General features: G+C 31.9%; 1 protein-coding gene across 2 annotated transcripts in view; it reads right to left on the minus strand.

Moving 5' to 3' along the window:
* Positions 1–629: 629 nt before the first annotated feature.
* Positions 630–26,486, minus strand: part of LOC127724028 (four-domain proteases inhibitor-like) — a 97,680-nt gene continuing 71,823 nt past the window's right edge. The window contains exons 11-12 of one of the 2 annotated variants that reach the window (XM_052230780.1): positions 7,834–7,873; positions 630–762 (exon numbers count right to left, since the gene is read on the minus strand). In XM_052230780.1, coding sequence (XP_052086740.1) covers positions 754–762; positions 7,834–7,873 — 49 coding nt within the window. In that variant the 3' untranslated portion in view covers positions 630–753. The remainder of the gene's footprint in view (positions 763–7,833; positions 7,874–26,486) is intronic. The other variant, XM_052230779.1, reaches the window with a different exon arrangement.

The following is a 26,486-nucleotide window of genomic DNA, read 5'->3' on the forward strand; positions in this document are numbered from 1 at the left end:
AAAGTCTGAGTAGCAGCTGTAAGCTCTTGAATAACAAATGAGTTGGAAAATGTATATCCCATATGCAGGTGAATTTGGTATATTGATGCTAAGGTGGGGGGAATTTATAATTTAAAATTATTATCATAGGTTCTGGTACTGAGATGAATGTACAATTCGAGGTATAGGTCTAAAAATGAGGCGAAGGAAGCCGAGTCTGTTGTTTCTTTTATTCTAGTTCCGGAGGATATATTAATGGAACCATCTCAGTTTGGATTGGATTGTTAATAGAAAGAACATCATCAATGTATCTGTAGAAGATATTAAAGGGATATTCAAACTCATAATTCGAAAATAAACTGACAATGAAGACCGTACTGTGACCTATAATGGTTTACTTTTATAAATTTTGACTTGGATAGAGAGTTGTCTCATTGGCACTCATACCACATCTTCTTATATCTAATGACATAGCAAAAAAATTAAAAGCGATCAAAAGGCAAACAGTATATAAAAACAACATAGAAAACTAAAGACTGAGCAGCAAGAACCCCTTCATAAACTGTAAAAGATAGCCAGAGCTATGGAAGGTTAGGCATATCCTGCTTCACATGAGATAGGAATTGTTTGCGTAATGAAGAAGAAAAACATGTATTTTGTACATTTGATAATTGGTTTTAAATTTACATCTGAGCAGTGTTTCTAAATATAACAGAATATCCTTTTACGTATGTACACATACTTCCACGGAAAGAATGATGGCTACATAGTTCTTTAACCAACCTGAAAATATAAACTCCATTGTATATATGAATGATAAATGTATGATAACAGAAAACAAATATTTCATACAAATAATATTATGTTGATCGTGAAAGTATTGAGTGACAGTTCATTCAGATTGTTCATAAAAGAATATACTCGACAATATCGGCAAAACAAAAAAATGGTCAAGATATTGCCATTTATCTCTATTGAACATTGCATGTGTATGGAATTGACAATTTTAGCATAGCCTAAAGTGGAAACGTTATTGCCACTAATGTACATTGTATATTATTGAGAATTTCGGCAATGTCTAGTGTATTTACGATATTGTCATTTTTTTTTCTGGTTAACACTGTATGGAATTGAGAATATAGGCAAGGTCTGGTATGGTAAATATGCTGCCATTTATTCCTAGTTTACATTGTATATAATTGATTCTTTGGGCAAAGCCTAGTGTGGTTACGATATCCATTTTTTTCTTAAATGTTATTTTCCGTCGTGGATTACATTACAATGTGCAACGAAGTTAGACTTTTCATTGTTTTTCTCTTTCTTTCGATTCAGATTTACAGTCTCTTACAGTTTTTCAAAGTCTGTCATTAAATCGTCAGTAATATAAGTATCACATTGTGAGAACATAAGTTACCTGATGTTTATTTTTTATTGTTTTTTTATATGAATTTTATCATTTAAGGTCGTGATGCATACATTAGCAATCCGAGAGACACAACTGAGTAACTATCACGAAGTTTCATGTTTCGATCTGGTTTCAAGATTATAGGAATTTCAAGGAAATAAAGTTGAAAATTGAAACGGGGAATGTTTCAAAGAGAAAACAACCCAACCTAAGAGCATAAAACAACCCAAGGCCACCGATGGGTCTTCAACACAGTGAGAAAATCCCGCACCCGGAGGCGGGCTTCAGCTGGCCTCTAAACAAAAATATGTACTAGTTCAGAGAAAATTGGCGACGGGGTTAAACATGTTTTGTGAGATCTCAACCCTCCCCTATACTTCTAGCCAATGTAAAAATGTAAAATAAACAAACACACAGCAATACGAATAGTAAAACTCAGTTTAAAAGAAGTCCGAGTCGAATGTTAGAATAGGTACCAGAAGAAACTAAGCAAAAGTACAATGATTACATAAAGTAACAAAGGACTACTAGTAGTTACTGACATGCCAGCTCCAGACTTCAATGAAACTGATTGAAAGATTATCTCTTAATCATATGAAAATAAAGCACAATCCCTCCCGTTACGGATTTAGTATCATACCATCATAAAATATACGAGAACAACATAACCCTAATCATGCCAACAACTGGTTTAAGAATGTGTTTATTTCCGTTGCAAAGACCCTATGAGGGAATCAATAATAATTCCAAAAAAATGCCATCTTTACTGAGCTCACAACAGTATCGTAACTATATCCCTTCTGAATAAGTCTGTTGAAAGGTTTGGTTAGCTTTTGAAAGGATTGACGACATTTTTGTGCTTTGTTTAGAATAGCATTGATGTTGTAGATTATCCTTCACATATTTGGAAATATAGGTCCTAGTACTGTATGTAAAGGAGGTGTGGGTAACAACTGAATGGTATATGTTGTACAAAACAAGAATACAGACCTATATTTATATATATAATTCGATCCAAGTCGTTAGGGATAGTTTAAAAATACATATTTAAGATTTGTACACCTGAAGTCATTTGTGTTTTTACATCACGGAAATTTGTTTTCTGTAAATGGGTAGGTACCTTTATATTTTTTATCGGAACAATAATACATAAAAAAAGATACTCTAAAGGTCCGATCTCACACCGTAAGTATACTTCGGCGTTTTTCAAAAATGTCCACTTTCTCTGTCCGGTGCTTAAATGGTGATAAAATCATATATATATATATATATATATATATATATATATAAACAAGTCTTAATAGGAAAACAACGTTCAAACCTATGATTGCGTTGGATAAAAACCGCAATTTTTATACGTGTGCATGCAAAACAAATTTCTTGGTAAAGGGGTCTAAATACAGCACAAACAACATTTTCCAAGAGACCAAATGAGTGAAAATGTATATTTTAAACAAAACGCATTTGACTAGCAGGTCATACAACTGATGTTCTTAAACCCTGCTGACTACCATTGGCGATTGCCAAATAAACGGATCACAAGATGTAACAAAATAGATCTTGTTATTAATTTATTACCAAACAGAAAACAATAAACTTGCGTAAAAGATGGTATACCGCAAACATGAGGTGCAACAATTCGTACACCATATCCGGATTTCGACAATAAATGTCTCTTCAGTGATGTAAGGAATCGAAAAGGTATTTGGAAAGCAATATAATTTACCTCAATTTAGGATAGACTCTTGAATTTTGAAAGAGTCAAAATAGGATGAACGGATCATATAAACCCGAAGGCAAATATAATACAAGCCGAAACGAAAAAATATCAACAAGTCTAAATTGAAAACAACGTTCAAACCTATGATTGCGTTGGATAAAAAGAACAATTTTTATACGTGTGCATGCAAATATTTTTGTCTCAGTCCATAAATTGTACTTGTTAAAGACGACAACACGTTTTGTCTGCTTTGTGGTAAGGACTCTCTTAAAATATCAGACCAAACTTTTTAAGTGGCGTCCATAAAAAATGTCCACTTCGCAACGACAATAAACAATTAGCAAATTATAATCATTGTTTTATCTAAATTGTAGTCTTTCCTTTTACTTGCTTCTAAACAACTTCACTTAGAAAATGGCGGTCATCTATGGATGCTGATTATATAGTTCGTCTGAATTGAATGAATTGGCAAGTCCTATTGATAGAGTAACTAATTACTTATCCACTTTGAAACGTCTTTTTTTTAAGAAATGTTGACCACAAATCATAAAAAACGTTTAGTTTATGAGATAAAGTGCATATCTAAATAATTTTATCATAAAAAACATTTATCTGAGAAACCGCGTGTTACAACAAATATAAATAAGTAGATGTGGTATGAGTGTCAATGAGACAATTCTACATCCAAGTCACAATGTATAAAAAGTTAACAATTATAGGTCAAAGTACGGTCTTCATTGTCAGTTTATTTTCGAATTATGAGTTTGAATATCCTTTTAATATCTTTTACAGATATATTGATGATGTTCTTTCTATTAAACACGAAGCTTTGGCTCACACCGAACAGCAAGCTATAAAGGACCCCAAAATGACTAGTGTAAATCAATTCAAACAGAAAAAAAATAGTCTATATAAAACACGAGAAACGAGAAACACTTATGAACCACACCAACAAACGACAACCACGGAACAACATGCTCCTATCGTAGGACAGGTGCATACAAATACAGCGGGTTTAAACGTTTTAACAGGCGCCAACCTTCACCCTAACCTGAGATAGTAGTGTAACATTACAACATAAAAGACTATAAAATATCAATTGAAATGGCTTAACGCGATCAAAAAGACAAATAATCAAAAACAACATACACTGAACGAATAATTGTGATCTATGCCAAAATATAAATACAATATTAATAAAAAAAAAATGTAACAAGAGTGTCAAAAAGACAACTCTAACCTGGTACAAATTGGCGTTAATTAAAATAACGTACACAGATAACTTTAAATATAATAATTTTGTTGTTAGGAGTACGGAACGCATTACAAATTGTGTCAACAGGTCAAATGAACATGAAAGTACGATTTGAGAGTAGTCGCAGTTACTGAAAGCTAGTTAAAAGCCAAAAACAATTAATAATAAAAAAAAAAACCATGCATCAGAGACTAAAATCAATTAGAACACATCCCAGGAATCTAGTATTTTAACGTCATGAACAGTCAAAGAAGACATGATTTGTGCAATGTCAAAATAAAAGTATCGACAGGTAGTAGGATAGTTTGGACCTAACATTATATCAAATAGGCATCATGCTTTATAAAGATAAAGCAATCTCTAAATAGAAAATAAACGTGGATGTGTATTTATATATCCCAAAAAACATTCGAAAAGAATACAAATTTATCAATGTTTTATTTTGTTGATGACAAAATCGATGTAAGTGCCAATGTAAACAATATTCAAAGATCTTATTACACTATTAATAAGATAACCTTTACAAATAAGTTTGTTGAAAGGTTAAATGAGTTTACATGGATCACTTGTTTATTTCCTCGCTTTAAGTACAATATTACCGTAAAATTTAGGATGTGAAATACCGTTTTTATAAGTTAAGATACAGCCAAATTTACTTATCAAATATTTGTATCTATGAAAGAATTTAGTAAATGTTTTAAGAAATTTATGGCAACGAAATCTGACTTATTAATTTACCAGTGATGCATTGATTATGTTCGTTTAAATCTATGACATCACTACACACACGGGCATAACGAACGAGTTGGGATATATAAACACCGTATGATGGAGCCAAACAAACATCGCCGTCTAAAAAAGGAAAATTAACAATAGGGAATGAAAAATCGTCTCTTTTGTCGCAAATTTTAGTATGGAGTTTCCTTTTAGAAATTGAAATGTCTAAATCTAGAAAAGGACAACTACTGCTGTTAATGTTAGATATATTTAAAGTAAGTTCCTTTGGGTAAATTTCGGTACTATATTTAGAGATTTTTTAATGAAAATATATCATCAAGATAACGGTAGGTATTGTTGAATGTGTCAACCAAATGTAACAATGACGTGTCTTTACTGAGTTTGGCCATAAACTGTAATGCATAGCAGTTCAGGAATAAATCTGCTTTTATAGGGGCGCAATTAGTGCCAATAGGAATACCTACTACCTGTCGATACACTTTATCGCCGAAACATACATATATGTTGTCCAGGAGAAAATCTAAAGCTTCAATCATATTTTGACATTTCAAGTGTATCTAGCATACTTTCCTTTTTCGTTACATAAAAGGCTTTAAACCAGTTACAGCAAATAAATTTGCAATGAAATTTTTCAAAAGGCCATTTAATTAAATATGAAAACTTTTTCTTGATTGTTTGGAAGTGTAGTGTAGAGATTAGAAAAATCATAACTGTCAACAGAATTAAAAGGACCATTAAAAGCACGTATTTTATCTAAAACCTTAATAGAATTTTTTACACTCCAAAAATAATTAATACCATTATTTTCATGAACTTTTTTACAAAAGTTAATAACAAGTTATTTCGTGGTAGTAAGGAAGGTAGTTAGAAGCACTGACAGATTAGTAGTAGAACACTTAATAGACGCGGAGATGAAACAAAATGTAAATGGTTGTTTGTTTAATTTAGGTAACTAGGACATAGTCGGGACTTTCAAAAGAGGGGCGAAAGATACCAGAGGGACAGTCAAACTCATAGATCGAAAACAAACTGACAACGCCATGACAAAAAATAAAAAGACAAACAGACAAATAATAGTACAGATGACACAACATAGAAAACTAAAGACTAAGCAACACGAACCCCACCAAAAACTGGGGGTGATCTCAGGTTCTCCGGAAGTGTTCGGAAAAGGCTTTAAGCTGGGTAGTGGCTGTGATATGCTTGTTTACAATTTGACTCTCTGTGGAGCGTACGGACCTGAATGTAGAAGAATTGATAATTTCGTTTTGGAGAACTTCCGTGTAGTATATGCGTTTACTTATTGGTATATGACCAAGTTTGCATAATAATTGATGTCTACCATTATTTTTTATTATAGATATCAGATCAGCAAGTGTATAATTTATACGATATTTAATACGTAGATTACGTTTTTTATGTTTACCACGAGACTTATTATTTCTTAGCCGTTTATCGACAATATTCATGACATCGATAGATATGTTCCCCATTCCCAATATTTTGTCATTTAAACCGAGAGGATAAGCTGTTTGAAGTCTTTTAATCCAAAATAGTTCGTAAACTTCACGGGATTTTTCAAATTGTTTGTTTGATTGTCCTGGTTGTTTCTGAATGGTTTCAAGTGGTTGGAATTTCATAAATTTTAGATTGTGATTATGCTTATCTAAATGTTGGTATATCAAACTTTTGAATTTTTTAGGTCTTCGAAAGCAGTAAAGGTGCTCTTGATTTCTTCTGTAATATTCTTGTCCCGTCTGTCCTACATATTGAATATCACTTAGGCTGGGTTCAAGTTACCAGATAAATAAGGTTTTGGGTTTTTCAGGTAATGTCACTGGAAAAGGAGAGCGGAAAAGCTCCCCGTTCACTGTTGACCTAACAGTATTGTGAAAAGTTAATCTGGAAAAGGTCAGTCATTTTCTGGCATTGCACGGGAAAAATTTGTGGATATCCACTTGCAATTGTGTTTAACAATCTGGCTGCAGAGGCATTGTCTCCATTGACACAATTGTACACAGTGCTAAACATGTAAATATGTAAACTGCGCAACAGTCCACTACGTAATATTTAATTGCTAAGTGGACACAATCCGTTGCTAAGTGGACACAGATCGTTTCATAGTGGGCATATTCGATATGCAGGGGACATTTGTGAATATTTTAAAAAACGGCTTGTAATATTTTCTAGTAGTTAAAATTGCAAATCAAATAGATAAACCGTATAAAATCATTTATTTTGTCATATTTTTGAAGAAAAAATACCTTTAAATTCTATTTTTTAGCATGGTAGAGCCTTAAAAAATCGTTGCGAAAGGGACATCTTGATACACCATGTTCACTGTTACAGACATGTTTTCAAACACCGTTCAGTTTAAGGTTGCATATTTTGTATTTACTTTAAACTGATGTTTAAGTATTGACATGTACAACTAAATCACTAATTTCGCAACATATTTTTTTTTCATTTTCCAATTGTCAAAAATGGACATTTTTAAAAAGGCCCACTTATGTATACGTATTGCAAATATTGAGGAAGATGTGAATTATCTCATTAAATTGTTTTCTGTAAATGGGCAAGTAATTTGTTATTTGAACAATGATACATAAAAAAAAAACCATCTCTACAGTTCCGATCTCACACCGTAAGTATACATATGTATACGTATTGCAAATATTGAGGAAGGTGTGAATTATTTCATCAAATTTATATTATGTAAATTTGATTAATACTTACATAACATGGACAAGGTCCTTTACATTTTACAGCTTTGCCCCTGAAACGGTTAAAAATTATTGGATTAATTACTATAATTATTTACCATCACTGTTATGGTTTCGTGTTCTGTTAAATAGTAATCAAGGCCAATGATCTATTTTTTATTTGATCGAAAGAGGCAAGTGAAATAGACTCGACTACAGTGGATTGCAATGTCATTATTGTTGTTCAATTGCAAGCATCGTCGATTTAAACATTGTATAATGGATAAAAGTTGCAGTTTGTCATGTCTTCTGAAATTGACCACCATCAAAATTTATTCATACCAGAAAAAATCTATTTATTTCATTACAATTCAAAACATTTTGCAACTGGAAATTTATAACATGCAATTATATGCGCATGAAGGAAACCTTGAATTTTCAACATTGTAATTGAAAATTGTAACTGTTATTATTGGGGCTAAAAAGACAACACAAAGTGCTCAAAACATGTCTACTTATCATCTGTTCTTTATCCTACAAAGGGGCCTTTGTGGACGATTGTCTTGAGTATTCGAACTACTATAACACTAGCCTGTCAAAACTGAGGTTGTGATTTCGAATCCCGCACGTGACAGCGCTCGACTCCAATAATAATTGACTAGGCTAGTTAGTTTTCTACCAACGGTCGGTTGTTCTCTCTGAGCACTCCGACTTCCTCCACTTAGAAAAACTGACCGCCACGAAATAGCACAAAAGTGTTGAAAATGACGTTAAACGCCAGTTAATCAATCAATCAATTTATCTTACAAAACACATCAAATATGTATTGTTAATTGATATTTTGTTTGCCTCAGTTGCAAATATCTCATGCAAGACAAAACACATAAAACAGGAATTTACAAGATGGGTTTTACCGTAAAAATAATGACTTGTGAGATTTTCAATTCTCACTTTAATAAGAAGAGGCAGGCGCTTTGTATTGATGCCATGTATTTCCGTGAAGGGATCATTGAATTCTGTTTACACGAGGCATCATTTTTAACGCCTTCGTATTTCTAAATATCGCATAGCCAAGTGAAATACAAGCGCAATTGTTGGATAACAGAAGATCATGTGAATGTTTATCAAAATCTTAGTTAAGTCTAATGTTTGACGGATGCGCCAATTAAAATTTCTACGAATAATCTTCTTGATTGTTATCCTTCGACATTTGATTGAATTTTTATATGTTTATTCAGTTATGTAAAAGAAGAATGAAAGAAAACTGGCGTGAACTATTTTTACGTCTTAAAAAATCATTATACTGTATCTGTAAAGAAATAAATTAGTATGTCAATGGTATTCAAATTCACCAAAATTTCTTTATTTACTCAAAAAATGTTATTTCCTATGAATCAGGGTCGATTATCTCGCTTCACACACCTTTGAACGCAATGTTTAAATCATTTATAACAATGACAAGATGGGTGTCTTGCTTAAGCAACGAGTTTTATTTCGTGAGATAGTTTTCTATAATGTAAAGTTGCTAGTTGTATCTTTTATGTACACAGCTGGTAACGACATTTGACAATTGCATGTTTATTTTTCATGTCTAAATCTTTTGATATAACCATTCACATTTTATTCCTCAGTAACATAAACCGAGGCTATGGTATAGGATTCAGGCTTTAATTTCTGGGTTTTTTTCACATATGACTTTCATTTTCCTATAGTTTCTTAAAATATCAAACAATTACAATTAACCATAGGTTGTTCTCGACAGGAAGTCCTTATTTTGCCCAGCACCATCTCTTGCTTGCGTTTTCTCGTTAATTGTCTTCTTCCGGTCCGATAATTTTAAATCCCGGGTTTTAAGGTCAAATCGGGATTTTTCTGTCCAGCGGCTTTAATTTTAATATACATAAGGATGCTCGAATGTAAAACACAATATTATTAATGATATCAAACGCTTTGAATTAAGCAAACATCATGCTTTCGAGCTACAGTTTGATTTCAAACGAAAGCTTTTTCAGTAAAAGAACGATATAGGCAAACAGAATAAAGTAAACTGTTTCTCTTAATAACATGAAACATACAGATATGCAACTTTTTCCAACGTAGAAAATAAAAAAATACAAATCTGTCAATATTGCAATCTTTGAAAAGGGGTTTGTTAGATGTCACAAAATAGAATGATTTTCAAACTAATGGGTTAATTTGTAGAAGTTTCCCCCACGTAATACTGTTTAACATGTAAAACTATCTTCTATACTGAAAATTAAAGAATGTCTTATATGTTGTTGTTTTGGTCAATGTATAACAACCTTTGACGTACAGACAATTTCATTTTTTATTTACGTCACCATTTAGTTGTAATGAAACTGTTTTCTGGTTTTTATCGTTACAAATGTTTTAAATCTCTTTTCCATATTTTGTTATTCAATTATAATTCTTCCATCATTTTCTCTGTAATTTTGCTTACATATGCATTGAAAATGGGTTCAACAATGAATTTTTTTTTAACAATTGAAATTTTCGAAATGCAAATCCCACAAAGTTATGTTTTTGTTTTCGCCCAAATTCTAATGAACTGCAAATCTATAGAATATTGGCGCATTTGGCATAACATTGATTGTCCCCTGCAACACCTAGAGGTCCACGTTGTGATGAAAATTTTCGTCTTTTCACATGTCTGTCAATCCTTTTGTACTTTACAATTTTTGAACACTAGATTGCTTTAAAATTCTATACTGCAGCCAACAATGTTGAAATGTATGACGTAAATACTACATGGAAGGTTTTAAAGTGGCATTAGCTATAAACTCGTGTTCAACGATTCAATTCAAAATTTCATATCTGATTTATAACACACTAAAACGTCTATCTAAATTACACAAGTTTCTAAAAAAAACATTTACAAAGCATGGACTCATTATTATGTATCAGCATTTCGTGTGTATTTTAAAATAGACGCCATCTAATTAACCATCGACATCATCTTTGAAGAAATCATTAGGTCATATGATCTGATCTAAACATACATATAAATACACAGGGAAGCACCTGTTTTTGTGTGTTAGAAAATATTTATGATTACTTCCACAATAGATAAAGAACGTATTGATAAACAAATAACAGACGTACAAGTCGCATGTAATTGTTCAAAAATCATGACATTATACTACCGAGATCATGACTGTATCTAATAACCCCTTCATAAACACGGATTTTTCTTATGAGTCCTTACGGATCACACACATTCACTGATCCTTACGATTTGGTTACTTTTACGACCAATCTAAGAGATGTTAGAGGTTATTTACTGTTTATTACGGATTATTACGAGTTATTACGATATATTTTTGGCAAAAATCAACGATTTGTTACGGATTGTCACGGATAACTACGTACAACTTACGGGCATTTTACGAGCTTTTTACGGCTTTTTATGAGTATAATAAGGAATACTACAATTCATCGAAGCTTTTACGTGTTAGTTTAGACCTGTTAAGTGTTGTTACGAATACTTTTGAGTTAGTAACGATTATTTAGGAATAATTACGATTTTGCAGCTTTTATACTTTTCCAAAAGCGTAAACAATACGTAAGACTACTCAAATTATACGTATCTGTTCGTAATTTACTCGTAACTACACGTGAAGTGTTCGTTATAACTCGTAACAATCCGTAAAGCCATCGTAACACGACCCGAAAAAAAACTAATAAAAAACATGTAAGCACTCGTTATAGCTCGTGAAAAAATCCGTAAACAAATTGCAAATTATCAGTAACAAATCGTAACAAAATTTGTTACGAGTCATTTATGGTTTATAAAGAGAAGTTAACGGATAGATACATGTTTTTGTAACCGGTTTACGAGCGGTTTACGATACTTACGGATTGAAACTAGTTATTTTTGCGGAAAATTCATTTCGTGGACGATCGTAAGAAGATTTTGTACATGTCAAAAAGCTTGACTCTGTTTCAGGAATCCTTTAAGGTGTCTGCGAATTGTTGGGAGTTGTGACGAGTTATTTACAGATACCAGCGAGTTATTAATGAATGACTGCGATTGACTACCAGTTGGCGATTCTTTAGGGCTCGTAAGAAAAATCCGTGTATGTGAAGGGTGCATATGACATGGGTTTTATAAAAGCCCCGTCATATACACGGATTAACGTATCGCACAAATTCAAAAATCCTTACGATTTGACCACTTTTACGACCGATTTTACAGTTGTTACGTGTTATTATGAATAGTTACGAGCTAGTTACGAGTATTTTAGAGTCCTTTCGATTTCGCAGCTTTTATACCTTTTCCCAAATCGTAAACAATATGTTATAATACGTATACGTATCTTTTCGTTATGTACTCGTAACTACACGCATAGTCCTCGTAACAATCCGTAAAGCCATCGTAACACAACCATAATGAAATATTAAGCAAGACGTAAGCACTCAATTGACCGTAACAGAAAGTTGAAAAAAAATTACGTCATTTACGGATTCTTGTGAGCAGTTTGTGGATAATTACGTGTTGTTGCGGGTGGCTTCTGATCGGTTTACGATAATTACGGATTGTTTCGAGTTTTTTACGGAAAATTCAATCCATGGACAATCGTAAGAAGACTTTTGACATGTTGAAAAAATGCCTCTCCCTTTTTACAGATCATTTGTCTGCGAGTTTTTTGCTAGCTGTGACGAGTTTTTTCCGTTTCTTTCGATTGAGTACAAGTTTGTAATCAGTAAGGACTCAAAAGAAAAATCCATGTTTGTGAAAATGCATATTAAGATCAAAACTTCGTACTATGCAATAAGAAATTCTGATTAAGATGATCATCAATAAAAGTTGAACACAGATTTAAAGATGTATACTTTCTTAAAAATCTTATTGTTCTTGATTTTTTTGTTTCTGGTTCTAAGGTCGAAATATGGATTTTTTTTACACTTTTCTACATACAGATGGAAAAAAATCACATTTTCATTCAGTAGTTATGAATATGCAAAAGCTTTGTTGTACAATTCGAACAATAGATATGAAAAGAAAAAATGGAATGATGGTCGATAAGATATTGTTGTAGTGTTTGACAATTGAGTAAAACACATGTATATAGTGACAGGTATGACAAACTATTAAACATGATTAACAGTGGCTAACAGAATCCAAGCCAGTTTAATGCAGAACAATATATTAGAATACATACCATTAAAATTAGGTATCAAGTCATGTCATATTATCAACTATATTTATATGCTAAATAACTAAGGCTCGTTGTTATAATTTACGACAGCCAATTTAGTGTACGCATTATTATGCGAAAGCTTTAACAAATGTAAGTCTTTGGGTAGACCGGCGACACGTTTTATCACTGATGTCTACTGTTTTTTAGTGCTGATCATCAGAAAGAAATTGGAACCTGCAGCTCTGCATTTCAATGCACCGGATAACTACGTATTAAGTAATTATTGTATCGGCACGTTAGAAAAAAATTTTTGGCAAATACATTCTCCAATAGATTGAAAAAAGTGTTGATAAAAAAAGTACAGACATAGAAGCCCCATGCGATTGATCCAAAATCATGACATTATCTTACTACGTACATGATTATGAACTATGACATTGTCGATTAAGAAGATAAAATTCGCGAAAGATGATCGGAATCAATACAAAGATGCATAAAACGCAGTAAAATATGTTTGTTTTCTTAAGCTTTGCAGGAGATTTGATTTATTGATCTTTTTAGGTTAACGGTTCTTAGGCTGAAAGCTGAAAGACTGAAAAAAAAAGTTGCTAAAAGTAAAAAGAAAATTATACAATCCTGTTGTCGGGATCTCTTTATATCTAAAAAAGCAAAGACTTAATATAATCTTATTCAAAATACAAATTTGAATAGTCAAGTGCATTCAATACTAATAAACATTTAGCGTTACTCTCACAACTGAATGTTTAGCCAGCATCTAGGACTGTTATGTATATAGCTTGACAGGTACACAAATTACAAAGACATTTACAATCGTACCTTATAGTCACCCAACTTTAAAACTTATGCAATGTCCTTTAGTAATATTGAGTTTGCAAAAGCTTCTTCGTAGATTTTGAAGAATATATATGGCAGGCAAAAATGGAATGTAGGTGATCATATATTGTTTGAATTGAATCATATTGAGCAAAACACAAAGACGTACAAAGATGACAAATGATTTAACATTTAAGAGAAAACAGTGACTTACAGAAACATACAGAACCATACAGCCCAATTAACTACAGAAAAAATTATTGGAATAAATACTATGAAGATAAGCTATTCAGTCATGCCATATATTTGACTAGTAGATTAGTTACATTTATATGCTAAATTGATGTTGTTTTACCACAGCTAACTTAGTGTTCGCATTTTTATACTAAAATCTTTGACAAATACCAATCTACAAGGGGAACCGGAGACACATTTTATAACAGACCATAGACATCTACTGTATGGTTTTTTTTTTAACTTGATTTAAATTTATCGGATCATTTCGTTAGTTATGACGATAGAGGCGGGTTATAAAACATTTTGCGAATACATTCCTCAATATATTTTGACAGTTTTTGATAAACAAATTACAGTTGTCCAAGCCGTATGCATATGATCTGAAATTGATTGTGAACTTTGACAGCTCAGTATGATGTTTAAGTTGTAATAATATGCCATTGATAAAGTTTTGTTCAAGAAGTTCGGCAAGCCAAAATAGAAGTAATTACCAAATTTTAAAGATTTACTTTCTTTTCACTTTTCTTGATATCCTCTCATCCAATACACTTCCTAATACAGTACAAAGGAATAAAATCCCTCATGAAAATACTTATATAGTCAAATAGTAATTGCATTTAAAATTAACGTGCAGTTATTGTCTATATAAGTTGTCATCGTCTCAACAAACAGGACTGTATATTTTGACAGTCACATAGAATGACAGAGATATTTATCACTGCACTGTGCGCAAACCCCTATGAAAAAAAAATTTCAACTTCCTATATGTATATTAAGTAAGCACGATCATCTTTTAACCGTTTGACTAGTATATATCAAAAGGGAAAACGGAAAGCATAATGTGAATTATTCTAAATTTAGAAAAATCAAACGAAACGACGGGAAAAATTTGAATATTTGAACATGTTTACGAGAAGGTACAATAAATAATTTTAGATAATCAAATTACGGACATAACATATAATCCTAATTTGCACATATCCTGTATTACCGAATTGTACAGGTTTACTGTTGTCTACACTTTTTTTATATGCAGATTACCTGAAAGTCTAAAATAATACAAAAATCCTATCACCAAATACATGTACCTATTTAAGGTAACAGGTACGTAAATGACTTGTGTAGCGATTTTTAAAAGAAATTGTATACACTGAGAACTTTTATTAATACTGTAACTATAAAAAATCGAAAAAATCAAGTGGGTAACCGATCCACTTTCGGAGTTACAGCCATTTGAAAATGTGGGGAAACTACTATCAAGCACATAGACATAACATGACGTCAAATGTACCATAAAATTTGAAATCTAATGGTTTATTTATTGTGCCGTAAAAACCAATCCTACGGTTTTTCTATAAAAATTAAATGTTGTTAGGAAGAAAATTTCCTTTCTATTGGTGTATAATTTTCATGGGGTTACCGAACTCCCTTTTTATATATCAACCGTCGTAAAAGTGTTGCTGACGTAAAACAAAAAAGTTGAAATTGCACAATATCGCCAAATGGACTTCGCGGCGTCAAGGTTCCATTAGCAAAAATCATTGTCTACCAATTTAAATATGGCACAAGAAAAAATCAGTAGTAATCAATGACCGCTTCATAAAGGTGTCTGTTTGATTAAAACTTTTTCTTCTAAATTAATGTGCTAAAGACCAAATGAATCCAAAAAAAGGGATTATATGTAAATACCGATTATTACTTTCTATGGATTATTTGAAATACTTTGCATTTTTGCAGTGTGAGATGTATGTCAATGAACAACAGTTCAACGACAAAATGATTAGAGGACATCTTAAAAATGGAAGGGTGTTTATACAACATTTCAAGGTCTAAATCGTTGGCGCCTGTAAAAACGTTTAAGCCCGCTGCATTGTTTTGCACTTGTCCTAAGTCAGGAGCCTATTGTTCAGTGGTTGTCGTTTATTGGTGTGGTTCATAGGTGTTTCTCGTTTCTCGTTTTTTATATAGATTAGACCGTTGGTTTTCCTGTTTTACACTAGCCCTTTATAGCTTGCCGTTCGGTGTGAGCCAAGGCTCCGTGTTGAAGGCCGTACTTTGACTTATAATTGTTAACTTTTTATACATTGTGACTTGGATGGAGAGTTGTCTCATTGCCACTCATACCTCATCTTCTTATTTTTATAGAGTTTGTGAAAATTATGAATAAACTTCTATTGTTTGCCAATTTCTCTTTTTCGTTCTTTGAAATTCTTTATTGAAATCGGGGGGACTTTAATGTCAGCAAGGAAATAAACTGTCTGATATGGACCCATTCCTGCATCTAGATAGGCCAAAAATTTTGTTTGCATAAATATCAGATTGTTGATTTTCAAAAATAGTATTTTTCGACATTAAAATTTTGTTACGTTCTTCCCGTCCATAATACGAAAAGCATGCTCCTGTACTTGTGGCACTGCTTGGATAATTGTAAATAAAGTAAACATTTACGAAAAAGTATTGTGAGAAAATACCTTATAGCGGGTTATTTTCTAGCGGGTGTAAAATTGGCGATTTAGGGGCAACAAAATATACGACTCATAGCGAAAGGACAAAATAAATCTCCGTCTCAAACAGTCGAATATAAGAGAACATAAATACTTACCGTACATTTACCGAAAAACTCATTACTATATGTTTTGCCATTAAATCCGCAAGCAGCACTGTATATTTTTGGTTAAAGACACAAATTACAGGGCCATTTACCAGTGAATCTTAATTTTTACACCATTTGAATAAATAAAATTTCCTATAGTAATATTGAACATTCAATATCTTCGTTGTACTATTTAAACAATAATTATGAAAGGCAAATATGCAATGAAAGTCTACTTAGCATTGTGCGAATCGGGTAAATTTAAGCAAAGGCAGAAAAAGGTTAACAACGAATCTTATATGCCAATTTCTTTTGGAGAAAAAAAATCAATATTTCTTAAGATAAAAGATAGGCACTTTGCTTACACTATTTTGTTTTCAATAGAGTTGCTGATAGTTAAAGATATTCAAACATCATAATCATAATAAAGAATTTTTCTTCCTGTGAAAGTACATAATTAATCTTGCAAGTCAGATATTAAATTACATTAATACTTACTTGCATTTAGCTTTGCACTCATTTTCATATGTTTTGCCATTATAACAGCAAACAGGACTGTAATTGTTTGGACAGTCACATATATCATCAGGACAGGGACATCTACTTTTGCATTTAACCTTTACTCCACTGAAATAAATTAAAATTTTCAATTTTCTTTAGTTACATTGAGAAAAACTGCAAGGGATTCGTTGAACAATAATTATGAAAAACCAATAAGGATGAAAGTCGATTAAGCATTGTGTTGATTGAACAAAGTTAAACAAAACAAACCACAAAGGTAAAAGGTAAAAGCTGAAAAATAGTGATGTGTTATTCAACATGATCAAAAGAAAACAATTGCAAAGGTATACACATTGCCATTGTACCGCAAAAGACAGATAATGTAACAATATGAAAATCGATTTTTTTCAGTCATGCCATTTAATCCATTATCAAGTATGTAATTATGTTGTTAAACAGTTCATATCTAGAAATCCTTTTTATACACACATTAACTACTGGTTATTTACGACAGATAACTTATTGTTCGCATTTTTTGCTACTAATCTTATCCTTCAGAAGAGAACGACGACACTTTTTATATCACATTCTACTAATTGTATGCCTATTTATAGACAAAACTAGAAACTGTAGAATTCTATTTTCATACATCGGAACTGAGCGTAAGTTATAACGACATTTACGAAAATGTGTTGTGAGAAAATATTTGCGTAAAAAAGTATAACAAAAATACCGCACTCAAAGGCAAATTCAAAAAGGGAAGTCCATAAAAACTGACAACATTGAACGCTATCAATCAGCGAAACAAGTGAAAAACAACTGCAATATTCCTGACGTGCTACATGTATTTTCCGAATACATCCAGTGTACAATTAAGAAATTTTGTAAAACCAAATTACGGACGTATCAGTAGTATACAATCTATACTACTATATGACGTTATTTTACCCAGATCTTGATTGTTAGCTATAATATTTTTGTTTATTATAACGAGGAACGTTGTTATACTATGCCATTACTCAATATCCATTGAAAAAAACCGGAATGATCCATGACCCGAAAAAATATAACAACGAGGTATACAAGTAAACTTCTTTTGGAGAGATCTTATTAGTATCAATCGAAATAATTGTATCTCAGACTGCTGTTGCTTTTTTTTTTTTTTTTTTTTTTTTTTGGTTTAAATCATTTTAATATTCCAAAAACTCTATTTCTGTCTCATAGCGAAAGGACAAAAATAAATCTCCGTCTCAAACAGTCGAATATAAGAGAACCTAAATACTTACCGCACATTTACCGAAAAACTCATTACTATATGTTTTGCCATTAAATCCGCAAGCAGCCTTGTAAATTTGTGGTTAAAGACACAAATTACAGGGCCACATACCAGTGAATCTTACTTTTACACCATTTAAATAAATGTAATTTCCTATAGTAATATTGAACATTCAATATCTTCGTTATACTATTTAAACAATAATTATGAAAAGCAAATATGCAATGAAAGTCTACTTAGCATTGTGTGAATCGGGTAAATTTAGGCAAAAACTGGAAAAGGTTAACAACGAATTCTTTATGTCAATTTCTTTTGAAAAAAAATCAGTGTTTCTTAGGATTTAAGACTGGCAATTTGCCTACACTATTCTTTTAAGTAAAGTTGCCGGTAGATAGAAATATTCAAACATCATAATACCTCGAGATCTTGCTAAATGTGAAAGCAAATAATTAATCTTTCAGAGTTAGTCAAATATCAAAGTACATTAATACTTACGCGCATTTAGCTTCGCACTCATTGTGATATGTTTTGCCATTATAACAGCAAACAGGACTGTATATTTTTGAACAGGTACACACATCACCACAGGGACAGCTTTTATTGCATTCAACGTTTGCTCCACTACAAAAAATAGAATTTCCAATTTCCTTTAGTCATATTGAGCATACCTGCAATAGCCTCGTTGAACAATAATTATAAAAAAAAAACATGATCAGAAGAGAACAATTCCAAAGAGATGCACATAGCCATTGTACCGCAAAAGACAGATACTGTAACAATATGAAAATCGACTTTTTCAGTCATGCCATATACTAAGTAATCCAATATCAGGTATGTAATTATGTTGTTAAACAGTTCATATCTATAAACCCTTCTTATACACACATTATTTACTGGTTATTTACGATCCTTTAGACGAGAACGGCGACACTTATTATCTTGATTTCTACTGATTTTATGCTTATTTAAAGACAGAACTAGAAATAAAATAAACTCATCATAGATACCAGGACTAAATTTTGTATATACGCCAGAAGCGCGTTTCGAAACTGTTGAATTTTATTTTCATACATTTAGGAAATAGTGTTGTGAGAAAATATTTGCGTAAAAAAAGTATAACAAAAATACCGCATTCAAAACAAAATTCAAAGAGGGATGTCCATAAAAACTGATAGCTTCGAACGATATACCAATCAACAGAAAAAGTAAAAAAAAACTGCCATATTCCTGACATGGTACAAGTATGGTCCGAATACATCCTGTGTACAATTGACACATTTTGTAAATCCAAATTACGGACGTATCAGTCGCATACAATATATAATACTATATGACGTTATTATACCCAGATCTTGATTGTGAGCTATGACATTATTTCTTCATTATAATGAGGAAAGTTGTTATACTGAGCCATTACTCAATATCTACTGAAAAAGACCGGCATGACCCATGATCCGAAAATAAATATAGCAACGAGGTATATAAGTTTATTTCTTGCGGAAAAGATTTTATTAGTTTTAATCGAAATCATTGTCTTCAGCCTGAAATTTTTTTACACCTTATTTTAGATAAATTTGCTGGGGTTTTTCTTGGGGTGTTTAAATCATTAAAACATCCGAATACTTCGATTTCTGTCTCATAGCGAAAGAACGAAATACATCTCACCCTCAAACAAACAAATATAAGAGAACCTAAATACTTACCGCGAATTTTGCGAAAAACTCATTACTATATATTTTGTTATTTAATCTGCAATGTACATTGATGGTCAAAGACACAGATCACAGGGCCACTTACCAGTAAATCTTACTTTTACACCATTTAAATAAATACAATTTCCTATAGTAATATTGGACATTCAATATCTTAATTGTAATATTTAAACAATAAGTATGAAAAGGAAATCTGCAATGAAAGTCAACTTAGCATTATGTGATTGGATGAATTTAAGCAAAGACTGAAAAAAGTTAACAACGAATTATTTATGTCAATTTCTTTTGGACAAAATAAAACAGTGTTTTGTGGGATAAAAGACTGTCACTTTGCTTACACTATTCTTTTCAGTAAAGTTGCCGATAGTTAAAAATATTCAAACATCATAACATATCGAGATCTTTTTAACTGTGAAAGCTCAAAAACGACCTTTCAGTCATGCCATATGATCCATTATCAAGTATGTAATTTTTTTATTAAACAGTCCATATCTAGAAATCCTTTTTATGCACACATTAACTCCTGGATATTTACGACAATTGATTTATTGCATGAATTTTTGCTACTAATCTCATACTTCAGACGAGAACGGCGACACACTTTTTATCTTGAATTCTAGAAACCGTTGAATTTTAGTTTTATTCAACAGATCAGAACGTAAGTTATTACAATATTTATGAAATATTTGTGTTAGAAAATATTTGCGAATACATACTAACTGTGAAAGCAAAAAATTAATCTCCCCTTCGGAGCTAGTCAAATATTAAAGTACATTAATACTTACGCGCATTTAGCTTTGCACTTATTGAGATATGTTTTGCCATCATCTCCGCAAACAGGGGATGAATATGCTTGACAGGAACATGTAGTATCAGCTGTAAATCATTATACATTTTATCAGCTCAGTTTGCATATGACATGACAAATTTGACTACTGAATATTTAAATCATAGCAATACCAAAACTGATGCAAATAGACGACTGTAGTCAGGGATCAAAGACAACTTATTTGCTTTTTTACCACATTTTCCGTACCAGAACAAAACCTACAGAAAGTCTACTCCAAAATGAGGCTAACTATTTGTCGCAAAATTAGAAAAACAAAAGATGAAAATTAGTTTTTTTCTTTTCCTCATACATGCATTCAAATCGTTTTAATTTTTGCTGTTCTCATTTGGGATACAAAGGAATTATTCATAACAGCCATTTTTTCTTTTGATTCTAGAGAGTTTTTTCCTTGTTTCAGTGTCCATGGTAGTGGTTTTCTCTTCAGGTGAGCTCGACACTCAAAGTCTTGGAAACCAAAACACATGATGTCTGTGACCATCAAGACCCAATGAGCTTCAACAATGCAGCTCAAACTATTAGTATGTACGGTCAACTTGTGGGAGCTGTAACTTAGTTTTTATACAGTTCAAATATTTTCGAACCCAAAAATAATATCAAGATGTATAATTTATGTAATACTAACATACTAGAACTTCCCAATAGACAGATGGTTAGGCAAGAGACTTAAAATCCATCAGCAGCGGCACAATGAAAAAGGTACTATACCTTTTAATTACTGTTAATAGACCTGTGGCGCTGCTGTTTGACTTTCTATTTCCGAGGATACAATCTGCCCAGTGCCCACTACTTCAGTATCGACATGATTTAAATGTTACATTTTGACTAAGTATCTTATCTATTAATTATGAAATTAATCTTACACTGGCCATCAAAAATACTGAACCCCCGGTCGCTCTCATTGCCATTTTATTAGACGAAATTATTGCTCAAAAGCAGTATTTTCTGCTTATAATATAAGCCAATATTCCTGGTATTTAACAAAAATAACAAATGGCTTTTACTGTTGCAATGAATTTGCTTCTATTTGCTGTATGCGATTATCAGATGTCCATGATGCCATCGAGCTCGATAGATTATATAATTCAAATAACTGATATTAAGAACTTCTTTAATTTAATCATATGCACCGAAGTTCCAAAATAAAAAAAAAAATTCAGTTGGTTTGGTATCAAATATAAAAACAATAAGAACTTTAAACAGCATTAAAGTATTTAAAAACAAAACAAGAAAGTTTAAATTCATCTTAAATGTAGATTCTTACGCGGGTTCATCTGAGAGGATTCAAAAACATGGCACATAAATATAAACAGCAAAACCAACATTCGTATCATTGTTTTCTCAAACACAACTGCAGGAAAGATCTGAAAAATAGAAAATCGCTAACATTGCTGCGTTTACCCGACTTAAAACTAGAAAAGTGTTATTCGGTTTGAAGGTTTATGATAAAAATTTGTTCAATATGGTTATTGTTTATGAAAAATTGTATATCTATGAAATTAGTTCTCAATTCTTAATGATAAAGAAGTGAATAAACATGTTCTATTAAGATAAAATAGAAATGTGTCACTTTGAAATCATAAAAATATTGTAAAATAGTCTTCGAAATCGATTTTGTTTAAAATAAACGTATTGTCAAGGATGTCATTTGCGGGGTAATTTTATAAGGATAAAATATAATTATTATACCGTTTGTTTTGTTTTTTTTTCTAATTTCTTTATTTATATTTTTCTCGATTTTTATCCGAATATCAGATGATTTTATCGGTTGCCGAGTGGTCTAAGTAGTCGAATTACTGTATCACTAGCCTGTCAACACTGAGGTTGTGAGTTCGAATCCCTCATGTGGCAGGTGTGCTCGACTCCAATCTTAATTGTGTAGGATTGTCAGTATTCATTCCGAAGTTCCGTGATTCTCTTCCGGGCACACCGGCTTCCTCCACCAATTAAAACTGACCGCAACAAAATAGCACAACAGTGCCAAAAGTTGCATTAAACACCAATCAATCAATGATTTTATCAAGTGTTACTTCTATATTACGAGTCATATCTTACCGTTGATTTTAACCGTTGTTTTATCCAAAAATGTCTGTTTTCTATATTAAAAATATTATAAATGATTTCAACACTACTGCTTCTTATTTAAGTACAAAACGAACAATGCAGCATTAAACATTATCCGGTAACATATGCTGTGAAGTAATAAAGTTTCGTAATTTGACGATCTTAACCATTATTTGTAATCCTGAAATACCAGCAAAATGGAAGCCAAGTCTTAAGTCCTTTTGTCATAAACAACCGTTTGAATAAATTTAAATGAATAATAATTTTCAAAACAAAGCGAAAAGCTTAGGTAAACAAATTCTTAAAATGTTGATGCAATGAAGTGAATGTAATCCCAATAAAAAAAATTACATAATATTAATTATGGAACAGTAGAAATGCACATGTAATCATATTCAGATTAACATTCCATTGACTTGATGTATTTCATCTTCATAACCCAAGTCAGTATTTTTGGTCTTCAATCTGAATCGAATAACTACGGGAGTCTATTTGGGACACAGTATTTTTTGTTGTCGACTTTAATCGTAGAATTGTCACCTTTAATCTCAGAATGTTATCTGAGAAATTTGATACAACGGAATTTTTTTCAACTCTAATATGTATACTTAAAGCCATTATCAAGATATTTTAGGTATATATCAGATATCTATTCAAGCATAATATGAATTTAAATTGTAAAATCTTAGATAACATCATTCTGTTTTATCGTTTGTTCATATATCTGACTACGTCAGATCAGACATCTTGTGGTAATAATGGACATCAAAGTACAAGTCTTTTAAGGTGAGTCACCTATGAGTAGCATTTAGTCAATTTGTAAAATTGATTCCATGTTGAGGCGAACCGTTTGGGTCGGAAAATCCTTTCAAAAAAATCAAGAGTAGGAAGAAAAATACAAATCATGTTAATACACAGAACCCCTATTCAATCCTTCTAATGCTGAAGAGTTCATTATTCCCTGTTGTTTATCTACTAAAAGCATTCTATTTTACTATAATTTCCATTTTAGTCTGCAAATATCTGCATCAAAAATAGATATCAAATTCTGCTGATTAGTTGAAATTAACTTTTCGGAACGCATTCAATATCTTACGAAAGCCTATTAGGGTCACACAAAAAAATATTTACTGCGTAATTACGAGATAAATATCTCGTAATTACGAGAAAACTATCGCGTAATTACAAGATAATTATCGCGTAATTACAAGATAATTATCGCGTTATTACGAGATAACTATCACGTATTTACCAGATAATTATCTCGTAAATACCTGATCATCATCGCGTAATTACGAGATAAGAAGTTTTTTATCTCGTAATTACGAGATAATTATCGCGTTATTACGAGAAAACTATCGCGTAATTACGAGATAATCATTTTTTTATCTCGTAATTACGAGATAATCATTTTTATACGCCCGTTTACGGGACGTATTATGGTATACCGTTGTCCGTCTGTCTGTCTGTCCGTCCGTCGTCAATATGTCGGACTTTAACTCAAAAACGCTTAAACTAATTTGCATAAAACTTTGGTGAATTGTTTATGTCTATCGACGTGAGCTCCCTTTCGTTTTTTATAAATTTTAGATTTTACGTTACCGAGTTATGGGGTTTTATTCATAAAAAAAGGGGAATTTTCCAGTTTTCAGACAAAAAATAAAAAATGCTTTCAGCAGTTCTTATAAAACTTTGGTGAATTGTTTATATCTATTTATGTAAGCTCCCTTTACATTTTCATAAATTTCAAATATGACATTGAGAATTAATTGAACTGTATTTGTTTATAGTCTGACAACAGATTTACTAAGTATTGCGCAACAACACAGTGTATTGCACAACAGCAAGAAATCTTTAATTGAATATAAAATCCATTCATATAACCAATTTCAAGTTCTTTGACTACATTTATTCAGAAACCTATAATATGTTAAATATTTATTTACAATCCAAATTCAGACCTGTATCAAGCTTGAATATTGTGTCCATTTTTGCCCCAACTGTTCAGGGTTGGATCTCTGTGGGCGTATCCAGCTGCGCTCAGCGAAGCAGTTTGTTTTATCTCGTAATTACGCGATAGTTTTCTCGTAATTACGCGATGATTATCTCGTAATTACGAGATAGTTTTCTCGTTATTACGCGATAATTATCTCGTAATTACGCGATAATTATCTCGTAATTACGAGATAAAAAAAACTTCTTATCTCGTAATTACGCGATAGTTTTCTCGTTATAACGCGATAATTATCTCGTTATTACGCGATAATTATCTCGTAATTACGGATAGTTTTTTCGTAATTACGAGATAAATATTTATTTTTTTTTTGTGACCCTAATAGGCTTTCGTAATATCTGCATCTAAAACATTTATGTTAAAATTTAAATTCTGCTGACTGGATGGTCAAAATTACAATTCCGCTGGTTGGTTAAAATTTACTTTTCGGAACGTATTGAATTACGTCAGCGGTCTTCGGAATAACCTCAACTGACAGAAACATCTAGAAATAAATATCTAGGCCACCGCTTTAAAAGTAAATCGAACCAACTAAAACACTAACGCATTGGTAAGAACTTTTTCTTTTAATTTTTAAATGGGTTACATATATATCTATATCTAGCTGGAATGTTGATTGAATATTGAGATTACAGAAAATTATATTGAGTTAACAAATTGTCTCCTATAGAAGCATGCGGCTTTATGTACAACCCTTTAAAAAGTTACCTGTATGTACAAGTAAAGTTATACCGATAAGGTAATATAACACAATTTATGTTTGTTTATGTTTTTTTCATCGAACTTTTATGAAGCTGCACGTGCACTGTGGGTACTATAAGAACGTACCTTGTGAACGCCCAGCTGGGAACATTTTATATAAGGAAAGTACCTAAGATGAAATTAAAGCTGCTAAAGGTAGGACAGCATTATAGTAAACGATAATGATTTCAACTCGCAACATTACTTGGAATCAATAAAACTTTTAGATATGCCAAAATCCTAAATGATTGGGTTACTTTTCTTCCTTTCAAGTTAACCTGGTTACTATTTACTATTCCTAAGTAAAGTACACTGTTAAGGTAATATATAAACCTTGACAAAGATATAAATATAAAACGTATGCCATGCTTATAAGTACCCTGCCACGTCCACTCTGTGTTTTTGTTAGATGTATTTCTATTTGTATCCATCTGATGAGTTGAGCCTTTTCCAACTGATTTTTATAGTTTGTTCTTATGTTGTACTGTAACACCACTGACCCAGGTTAAGGGGAGGGTTGGGCGCCCGCTAACATGTTTCACCCCGTCACATTCTGTATGTGCCTGTCCCAGGGTCAGGAGCCTGTAATTCAGTGGTTGTTGTTTGTTTCTGTGTATCATATTTGTTTGTCGTTCATTATTTTGTGCATAAATTAGGACGGTAGTTTTTTCGTTTGAATTGTTTTACATTTGTCATTTCGGGGCCT

This window comes from Mytilus californianus, unplaced genomic scaffold (assembly GCF_021869535.1).
Source record: "Mytilus californianus isolate M0D057914Y unplaced genomic scaffold, xbMytCali1.0.p SCAF_14, whole genome shotgun sequence".
Lineage (NCBI taxonomy): Eukaryota > Metazoa > Mollusca > Bivalvia > Mytilida > Mytilidae > Mytilus > Mytilus californianus.